Source organism: Ixodes scapularis, unplaced genomic scaffold (assembly GCF_016920785.2).
Source record: "Ixodes scapularis isolate PalLabHiFi unplaced genomic scaffold, ASM1692078v2 PGA_scaffold6__148_contigs__length_123643588, whole genome shotgun sequence".
In the NCBI taxonomy this organism is placed as follows: domain Eukaryota; kingdom Metazoa; phylum Arthropoda; class Arachnida; order Ixodida; family Ixodidae; genus Ixodes; species Ixodes scapularis.
The window spans coordinates 77,290,194-77,301,132 of NW_024609881.1; the positions used below are offsets into that span (position 1 = coordinate 77,290,194).

At 44.5% G+C, this 10,939-nt stretch overlaps 1 protein-coding gene across 2 annotated transcripts; it reads left to right on the forward strand.

The window, feature by feature from the left end:
• The first annotated feature begins 8 nt into the window (after positions 1-8).
• LOC8052501 (clusterin-associated protein 1) lies at positions 9-10,891 on the forward strand. 2 transcript variants are annotated; one of them, XM_040219553.3, is made up of 11 exons: positions 9-39; positions 429-540; positions 694-778; positions 5,040-5,228; positions 5,573-5,668; positions 6,458-6,541; positions 6,687-6,820; positions 7,425-7,566; positions 8,914-9,013; positions 9,534-9,592; positions 10,413-10,891. In XM_040219553.3, exons 2-11 carry the CDS (start codon positions 440-442, stop codon positions 10,575-10,577), a joined length of 1,155 nt encoding a protein of 384 aa, XP_040075487.1. In that variant the 5' UTR covers positions 9-39; positions 429-439; the 3' UTR covers positions 10,578-10,891. The 2 variants fall into 2 exon arrangements, with proteins under 2 accessions (XP_040075487.1, XP_029824092.1); XM_029968232.4 differs by having other exon boundaries at positions 11-358.
• Positions 10,892-10,939: the final 48 nt, after the last annotated feature.

Genomic DNA, 10,939 nt, shown 5'->3' on the forward strand with positions numbered 1-10,939 from the left:
AACGGTGGTCAGACGCCGCGCGAGGAAGGAGTTCGAGATGTGAGTTCATGAAAACCAGCGTCGTCTGCACAACGAACGCACGCCGACTGTCTAAGCAGTGGTACCTTACAGGTTTATTATTACTGTGAAAGCCAATAGGCAGACTAAATTTATTTACAAAGTAATATTGGCATTTCTTTACGTAATATTAATATAACCTCATTGATAGATCAGCGTCTAGAGTAAAGACTATCAAATGCGCGAGTTGTTTACATCTGTTGACATAGCAACCAATTGTGGCTGTCACACGCTTGCCAACCAGATTTGTTTCTGGTCTCGCAAGGTCTTTAGACTAAAATGTCGTACCGGGAACTAAGAAGTAAGTATACTTTTGCACGTGAAACATGGTAAACATGTCTAGAAAGCTAAATCAAGGCGATAAATTCCAGACTTCACCGAGATGACTCGTGCTCTTGGATATCCAAGACTTGTCTCGCTGGAAAATTTTAGAAATCCAAATTTTCCTCTGGTCGCCGAAATCCTGCGCTGGCTCCTCAAACGGTAGGAATGCATGTTTATTTTTTCTTCCCAATAAGTGCTACTTGCCGCTATACTACCTTTGGCATCATAACGTATTTTAGCGGTACTGGCAAAATGTGTTTTTGAATATATGCGCACTGATGCACGGTTCGCCGCTTGGTCCATCGCGCGCAGGTATGACCCGGACATTGAAATGCCGACTGAAATAGACACGGAACAAGACAGAGTTATTTTTATCAAGGCGGTGGCGCATACAATGGTAAGTTTTACCACTCACGTGAGAAATAGTGTGTGTGCTGCGTACGCAAGCGTTGTTCCAACAGATAGAAACAACCGAAAACAATGTATATTAAAAACAGAATTAAGGAATATTCTTTCTGAACGACACGGGAAGTCAAAACCAAAAGTTCACGCAAACCTAAACCGAAACCAGAAGTAGGCGACGCGTCACTCATGACGTCATAGAAAAACTTCATTTTCTGAACTGATACAAGTGCTGAAAAAATCTTACAGTTTCATAACAAAAGTCTTTATTAAATATTTAAGAATGGAGATTATACCACAGCTTCACAATACAGAATCTAAAAACATTTATTAAAACTCTAAGATTAAGATAAGGGAGATTTTGTATATTTCGTTGGTCATGTCACCGATAAGAAAGGTGCTCCAAAGTACCACTGCATATAAGCAGCGCGCGCGCATGCGTAGTGTAACGGTATCCAGTGACGATTGAATTACCGTATGATGTCCGTGATCAGAACATTCTGGCTGCATATGAAGACTGAGGATATCCGTTTTTATTTCCTTGCTTTAGAACCAATTATTGCATAAGTTTATATACATATATATAAACTATTGTCCAGCATACCTTTGTTATGATTCTCCCACCTTTGTCTGCATTTAGTAAAATAATTTCGTTATTTTCAGATCCTTGACACAGTCAGCATGTCCCAGAATTTGAATATTTTCCATACCAGGTGTCTCTCAAATAGCGGCCAGGCTTAGGCCAGGCTCTTTAAATTGACAGCAGCGTTGCCCACAGGTGGTGCATTTTTCCTAGAAAATATGCAAAGATCAAACTTACTTGAGAAAAAATGTAAAAAAAAAATAAAAAGGCTTATCTCCTATGAAAACGCAGCGAAGCCACCGGTCTTCAAACCTTCGAAGACCGGTGGCTTCGCTGCGTTTTCCATAGGACTTAAGCCTTTTTCTATTTTTACTTTTCCTCATGTAAGTTCAATCTTTGCAAATTTTACAGAAAAAATGCACCACCTGTGGGCAACGCTGCACAAAATCGTAGCGCGATAGGTTAAGAAACCGATTTTTGCAATCGATTTAAAGAGCCTGTCCGCTGTTTGAGACAACGGGTAGAAATGTTTAGAAACTCTCACTGACAGAATCATTGTAAAAGTCATGCAGTGCTGGAAGTGGCATTGGACCTTCCGTAGCAGGTTTTGTAGCAAGCAAAATATTGGTTTGGACATTGAAGCAGCCACTCACGGCTTTGGAGCAGATATGCCAATGCCTGTTAGCACGTCACTTGGAAATGTGACTGCATCGCTAAATGAGTTCATATTTGAAAATGATTGAGGGTTCCTATTTGATACTGAATATCTTTTGTAGTAAGAATAGGAGCAAAAGAATTACCCAGCCATCTTTTAAGAAATAATGCCGAGATCAGAGTAAATTCCATTTACAATCGGTATTAAAAAAAAAGTTGAAAAATGAGGCATTGAGTAACGTTTGAGATAAAGCATCTCTCTCCTCCCCCCCCCCCCCTTTTACACTGAGTAGTTAATCTGGCCTGTAAATTCCTGTAAAATCTAGGCAAAGATCAACACATCCGCTGAAACATCTATAGATAAAAATATGTCCCCATAAGTTTCATGAATACCACTCAAAATTCTAATTAATACCTTGAAAAATCAACCACCTACAAATATTATAAAAATCTACATTGACTGCTGCACAGGAACTACCTTGCCGTATTTATTTAAATAGAGACCCGCCTTTTGTCTACGTTCTTGGCCCATGTCCTTTTAATATCAGAGGTCAACCTACATTCGAGACCAAAGAAGGTCGACATGTAATAGTAGTGAGCATTATTTCCGAGCCGATCACACTAACCCATGCCCCCCCCCCCCCCCCCCCCCCCCCATGTCAAAGGGTGGTTCCCGTTTTGACCCATTCCCAATTCAACCTTCCCGTTTGTACCTTCTCGCTCCGACCCGGCTGAAAACGACCTTCTCGTTTCATCTTTTCCCATTTCGCCCTATCCCAAAACAACCTTCCCGATTCGGCCATCGTTTGTTATCTGTTGGGTCAGTTTGTTTGTATTGTTTGTTAACAGTTGATTAGGTTCAAGGGTCCAATGTCTGTCCTCCTTGCTCACATTACTTCTCCCTCTCCCGAAACAACCTTGGAGAAATGGCACCTTAAGATAAATGCAGTGTCAGCGAGGGCTCACCCAAACATTTACAGCTTCATCGATTTGATCATACGGGATGAGGCTTTGACAAGCGTATCTTTGCAGCAGCTTGCCAATAGTGGTGCCGTGCGGGCCAGGGGGCACAAGTGGGTCAGCAAGGACCACAAACTATCAGAACTGGAGTGTCGCCTTTCTGATGGCACGATTTCCCTGTTCGACTTTCTCTACGAGGCGAAGGCATTTTCTGGTCCATGATGTTTTTCTGTGTGCGCGAGTGTTCAGTGTCTGAATTTGTAAAATAGAAAAGTCGCACTCATATGCCTGTCACCCTGTCTGATTTATCGCTCTCCAAAATATCAAGATCACTTATATGAGGTTTTAGAGTAACGTACGCGAGCACTTTGGGGTACCCTAAAAATAGTGTCGCGATGGTGACGCTATTTTGGGCGTTTCGATGGCGACGCTAATTTTAGCTTACCCAATTTGCTTGTGTACGCAAGACTTCATTATTGTACAGTCGGCACGGAATGAAACGCGAACAGTGGGTGCATGGTTTTCGCTAGATGCTGCACCACCTGAACCAGATGGGAGCTGCAAGAAGACGGCTCCTCCTTCGATGTGTTAGACTCTTGCTCAGTGCATTTAAACCTTCGGTGTTGCGTCTCTAGGCGACTCAGCATGGATCGAAAACCTTGCGCTCCTTGTTCGCGTTTCATTCCGCGAACAAGCAATCGGTGGTGTTGCTGCTAATCTCATAGAATGCAAAGGAAGCCATAAAAGCTATTACTGTTTTGGGAAGTGCTCATCTGATCCAGTGCCCTAAGCCCTAAAATTTAGTGCCCGCTAATACCATTTCGAAGTAAAATTAAAAAAAAAAAAAAAAGCGACGAGGTTGTTTTTGCAGTAACGGTGTCGCAGAGCGTAGATAGACCATTTTGCGGTTGCACGTTAGGGGATCATCCTGAAATAAAAAAAAAAAGAACACTTAAAGTGGTTGAAGTAAGAATAATATATTACTTCGAAGCTTGCCTGAAAGAGGTGCATATTTTTAGAATACATTGGCATGCAATAATATTTCAGAAGATATATTCTTGAGCAGAAGAGGTGCGTGCAGACCAGGGTTAGAGCGATTAGACTTTTGACGAAGAGCTTGTGATGCGCAAGGTCTTATACAAATGGGTTGAAAATGGAGGGGTTTAAACACAAAGGGTCATTTGGGTATCGGTTGAAACAGGACACGTTCAAATGAGACAGCGTTTTGGGAATGGGACGAAATGGGATGGGTTCAAACGGGAAGGTCGATTCGGGGATGGGTAAAATGGGACGGGTTCAAACGGGAATGGGTTGTTTCGGGCTACACCCATGTCAACTGCCGCTCCTAGCACTCCGGTGGAAAGCGGTGAAGCTCGAAGCACACGCACTAGTGCGAGGCCGTGAATGTTAATAGAGCGGCAAAAGTACCACAGTACACTGTAGCCACGTCATGAAGGCATACGTGGCGGACACGGCAATTAAGTTAAATCATGAGGAATAAAAGACCCACCGCCATCGCACTATTTTGCAATTGCTCTCGCGACTTGCTGCGGACATCATCTGGAAACTCAGACGATGACAAGGCCAGCGCAGTTGAGAGCGATATCTACACTTCGTTTCGTCTTAAGTCAAAGCGCAGGCGACTCTACGAGTCAATGGGACCAATCGCGCAGCGTCAAAAGCGAGACATTATGGTTCTCGTCAATTATCTGTACGTGCTATTTCATTGACCAAACCAATCAAGCACTGCGAATGCTTCTAGACTTGCACTTATAGCGTGTGTTCGTGACTATTTCGGTTTGAGCCTTCGGCTGTGTTCTGACCCAAGACGAAACACACTATACGGTGGGTAGACACACCGTGAAATACATATTTGTATCATTTTCATTTCCTTTTTTATTTTTTGCTTTTTTTAAAGCTTACCTCGATGCAGGTATGGCCCAATTCGCAAAAATGGCGCTTTGGCACAAGGTGTAGCACACTTTTGTTGATGGCACAATTTGGTGCAAATGGCACAGCATTTTCATCACCGGTCATGATTGTTACATTTCTTGTAAAGGCAACCAAGGCCCACTTGAAGCTAAACACCCGGAAGCTGTACATGGCAGACGGATATGCGGTAAAGGAGCTCTTCAAGGTCACCTCACTGCTCTACGATGCCATGAAGACAAAGTCCTTTGACCCCGAGTCAGCGGAAGGAAATGTCAGCACTACAGGCGACGCTTTGCCTTACGACGTGGCTTCGAAGGTAATTCAACAAAGCATGAAAGTCGTATGTTATAGCTTTAAGTATAGGAAAACGAAAGCTCTGATGAACCATTAAAACTACCTATTGAATTAGTTTATTATATCTAACCAACCCAGTCAGCCACAGTTGCTCCACCAAACTATATACAAAATGCACTGTAGCCCAAACTCTTGGCTCACTGAAAACTTCAGCTGCTTCAGATGAAATAAGACTCGAACAAGTTCTGGCCATATGAGATGTTGCAGCATAAAGTGGCTCAATTCAGACAATCTTTGCTTATTCTCAAGTCAATGATTTATTTGTCACCAGAGTTTAGTAACCAGTTACGTAACGTCTCTCACCAGCTCTCGGACCTGAAGCTTACCAGGCAACTGGCGTCGGAAATAACGCACCATGGTGCCCAGCTCTATGACCATCTGGCAAAAGAGGCAGAGCTCAAGGTAACTGCCCAACAATATTTGGAATAAAAAAATTCAGGCATATATCAAAGTTGTTTGATCATGTCCCATACCTAACTCCACTGGGCATCCAAGGGACATTGCATGGGAGATGTCCTTGTATAGATATGGATGACTGCATGGGGCATCTCTTTCGTCTTAATCGAAGAAGAAAAAAAATAATAATTCAACGTCCTTTTGCTAGAGCGGTTACTGATTTTATGGTTTCAACTTGTTTGAAAAGAATAATGATAGAGATCGAAAAGGTCAAAATGTGTGACTGATTTGAAATGTATACATACAAACAGTGAGTGAAGGACTTAGCATGTGACCATACCCAATATGTATTTGAAGACCACAACCCCTGACAAAAGACACAAAAAATGCTACTTTCTCATGCTCCCATGCAACAGATTTAGCAGATTATTAACTAATATAGTAATTTTCTTCCGATAAGCACTGCTGATGTGACATTTCATGCAGCTTCCAGAGCCAGAATCCTTCTGCAATAAAGTTACATAAAAGAGAGTAGTCTATTACGCTTCACAACTTATTTCTACTACTACAATGATTTGGCCCATGGAAAAGCCAAGGAGTGTTAATGAGAACCTGTAGCAATGCGCATTGCCCCCATAAATTATAAGTGGTTATTTCTCAGTCCATTATATTTTTTACAAAAACATTGTCTACATTTCTAAACGCATGCTGTTTGAGAACAAAAATTGGAGGCTAGTGCTAGGAACTTCGAAGCCCAGTTTTTTTTCACCGAACTTCACCTTTCTGCACTTGCAGGAAATGAGGGCTGCAACCCTGGCCAAACAGCTTGAGATCACCGAGATTGAGAAGTGTCTGCAGGATGCAACGCGTCTCGTCATGGCAAGTGAACACGGAGCAGCCGCTTGACAAACATAAAAATAAAGATGCACATACTCAGGATGCACCAACTGATGTGCAACTCAAAGATGATCAATGAAGATGCACCAACGTAATTTCTGTGAGCAATTGTCTTTGTGTTATGCAGGAGGAGACCGCACAACTTCATCGCCGAATGGAAACCGTGGCCGCCGACGAGGCCAATCTCGAAGTCAAGATCGACAAGAAGAAAGCAGACCTGGAGCGCAACCAGAAAAGGCTGGCCACCCTCCGTGCAGTTAGGCAAGTGTCCAATGAACAGTGGGAACATTTAGCGCAAATTAGCTTAATTCAGAACCATATCATCACGAGGGAGGCAGGTAGTCCATCGAGGGTGTCAACAACTGAGTAGCCAATGCTGGGAAGCTCGGACACCAGGGAGTCAAATGCCCTGTACGCCTTTCTGTGCTGTTACAAAAACCAACAGCACCTTGAATTTATATTGTAAGCCAGAGTCCCACCCCACCCACTGGACTTCCACCTCAGTAGTATCACATAAATAATGTATTTTCCCATTTGTGGTCAAATCAATTGGAACAATGCTCTTTGCTCTGCCATACAGGTGCTCTATATACTTTGAACACACTCGCTAGCAATTACATATATGCTCAAAATCTACCGTAAGCAGTTACTAGTTAAAATACCTACTAAGTAAAGAAAACTTTTTTAAGAACTAGAGTCTCTAAGGAACAAGCATCACCGTTTATTGTGGAGAATATGCAGTTCCTCAGAGGTATTCATGCAACACACTCGTGTTCAGCCCTGTGTTGCTACTACTTTGATTCAGAATGGCTTAAACCGTTCCATCTCTGAGTTAGCCGAGCTGCCATCTTTGCTTTTCATGCAGACCTGCATTCATGGACGAGTATGAACGTATCGAAGAGGAGTTGTCCCAGGTGTACGGTCAGTATGTGGTCAAGATAAGGTGCCTGGCCTATCTCGAAGAACAACTCGAGGAACTTGAACGAACGCAAAAGATCGAGTTCAATGTGAGTGGAAATTTTCTTCCTGCCAGGGCCAAGTTACAATTCAGCCTGAACGATTAGATATGCCCGAATGCCGTGGCACTTTTCTCGTAACAGAGGAACTGGCATGACGCATGCCATATTGCAGTTTAAAATACACATTAAATGCACGTGCATAAGTTATCACGTTTTCTCGTCAGGTGCGATACTCTACTACAAATTGTGTCCAAGGTACTGTGTAGATCAGGGGTGGCCAAGTTGCGGCTCGCGAGCCGCATGTGGCTCTTCGCATGCAAAAGTGCGGCTCGCGGCTCCCTTCCCCCCCCCCCCCCCCCCCCCCCCCCCCCCCAAACACACACACATACCCACACACACTCCGCCGCCTTCCTCCCGGTCACACGAGCACTTCCCCAAAAAGAGAAATGAAACGCGTTGTCAATCGAAAGACGGGTTGCGGTTTGGTAGTCTTCTGCCGCTGCTACCTTACGTACAGTTGGACTGCCCTTGACTCGGATTGATTGAAATTAGTTCGAGTTTCGTTTATTGCTCTCGACAAAGGTTTGCCCCCCCCCCCCCTCAGGCGGCTCTTGGAAGTATCGTGGTTTTGTTTGCGGCTCTTAGGCCGGGTCAGCCTGTCCACCCCTGGTGTAGATGATCAATTCGAGCAAGCCCAAACCTAACGAAAGTTTGCTTCAATTTACCCAATGATGCACGAAAGGTTGCAGTTGTTGGCTTCACCACAGCACGCGCCATTAATGTGGGATAGTCGAGTATACAGGGGCACTACAACTTTCGTTTGCATTTAGCGGATTGTTGGATATTTTAAGTGCAAGCTTCCAAATATTTTGTCCACATGTTGCCACTACGTCGACACAGCATTATCAAAACGTTCGTCACGCAGGAACTCGAACAGTGGATGCATACTAGTCTCCACAACTTCATGCATGTTTAGACGGCTGCTGACGATTTCTAGAGCAAGCTCCCCAAGTGTTTCTTAGTCGCTACTAGCTCCCCAAGTGACATAATCTGTCACTAAATTTACACAACATTGTCACAACGTTCATCATGCCGAAACTGGAACAGCGGATACCATACTGCAGTCTCCTCGACTTCATTCATGTTTAGGCTGTTGTCGATTTCAAGACAAACTTCCGAATGTCTCGGTGACATGTGTTCTCTGCCACATTGACAGAATGTTACAACAATGTTCATCGTGCAGGAACTCGAACAGCAAATACATACTGCAATCTCCATGACCTCATTTATGTTTGGATAACTATTGCCTCTTTGAAGCACAAGTTTCCGAGTGCTTCAGCCACATGCTCTTCATTTCTACGTTGATATTACATTTACACTATGTTGACTGTGCAGGAACGTGAACAGCGAATGCGTACCGCTGTACGGCTGAAGGAACCGATCAGCATTGCAGGACAGGACAAGGCCGATGATCCTGGAGCCGATGACGTCGCTGGTACGTCTGGTTGCTTTATTTGTAGACTGCACACTTGTCCATTTCATTCATAAAAATTGAATGTACTTACGCTGACCAGAAACCGTGTAAAATCGGTGAAATCTGAAAACCACCAGTTTCCCCAACCCCTATTATCCAAGCCAACAGTTACTGCACTTTGCTTCCGTTATTCAATATTTTTTTTTTTCTAATGGGCAATAAGAGCTAATTGTCGTGTGACAAGCAGCAAAAGTGCACTCCTAGACAGGTTTTCTAAATCTTTGCCCAACTTTACGCCCCCCGCCCCCCCCCTTCCCCCCACCCCTGAAGTTTCAGAATTTAACAATTTTGTTACAGAGATAAAGGAAGACATATATTCGACCCAGCACCGTCGAAAAATGTGCGGCTTAGTGCTCGCTGAAACGAGTCCTCGCATATTTACAACACCATGCGAGACATTGTAGAGCTGCTGAGCGAATGAAACAGCCTTATGGAGTTTGTCATTAAGGATGTGCTAACCTCGTCTGTGCCTTACCTGCAGCGTCCGACAACCAGGTTTCTGCTAGAAGACTCCTGTTCGGATCCATGGCAGGAGACCGGGTAAAACTTTCAAGCAATTTCGTTTTCACAACACAACGTTCCCCTCTCGAATGTATATCGCGATGTAGCAACTGCTTGACATTCAGAATTCAATTGCCACTGCACTTCTAAAGTTATAAAGCACGGTATAATGCAACGGACGTGTACCGAAACCGCCAGATTCAGATTCAGTTGGCGACCATAGTGCTTATTACGCGGGCGAGAAGTGCCGAGTCACTGGTCTGCGCACGCATGCGCGGCATCCGGTATTTCGCAGAAGAGAGCCGACAGCACTTGTTCAGGACGCATTCGACAGCCCAGCGGACGAAGATGGCAGCGTGCAGAAAGCGATTATTGTAACGGCCCGTACCCGGCCCCGTTCACAGAACGCCCCCTATATTATTCGTTTGCAGAGTGCACGTCGAAACTTTCCCGATCGCTATGCTCAGTTTCACCTTACATTAGATTGTGGTGAACTACACGAGTTCACCACAATCAATTCCAGCCGCTCAGGCGCCGTGAACTTGTCCCACAACTACACATAACGCACGCTGCTGCCGCCTTCCTGAAGGTCGCAGGGCACCCCCGCGGCATAGGGTCGACGGACCCATATGGCGTGTAGCGTCCGTGCGGAGATAAAGCGGAGTACAGCTTGCGTGTGCAGTTTTAACAGCTTAAAATTGTGAAACGCAGAATGCATGGCCAAAGTGTTTAACTCGCAATGTGGCAGGTGGTGCGGCGCCTGCCGCTAGACTTTTACGTTTGTTGGTCTTTTGTTTAGCGAATGTCTCACAAGCTGTGCACGGTTTAAAGCCTTTGTTCTTTTCTTCGTCCGACGAAGGTCGTGGACTCTGACTCTGACCTCGACCTGGAAGGCGAAGAAGACGGTTCGGACGACGGTTCCTCCGACGACGACCTTGAACTCGACCTTGAGAACATGGGTGGGCTCAAACCGCCCACGAGACACACCCAGTCCCGTTTCGTCGACAGCGACAACGACTTCTAGACCGCCACCATGGGAGAACATCGAGTCACATTATGTTTTGTGCGTTTCACCTAAAAATTAATTGTCTCAATTGGCACTTTTAACTAAAAAGTATTTGACGAAACTACCCGATCAGAAACACCCTTAAGGTAATGTTCCCTAGCAACCTCATCGGAATGAGAGTTTGTTGCGTCAAGAAGCGGAGACTGCTCGTATTATTGCTAAAAAAGTACTAAAACCGATTAGATAACAGCTCATAAATGTAATCGTAGGTAGTTGTACATAGTGTGATCTATAGAATGTGTAGCTTGTAATCGGAGATCATGCTGGTTGGCAAGTTTGTCATACTTGCTGCCACCACAAAGACCACACCAACTTCCAAG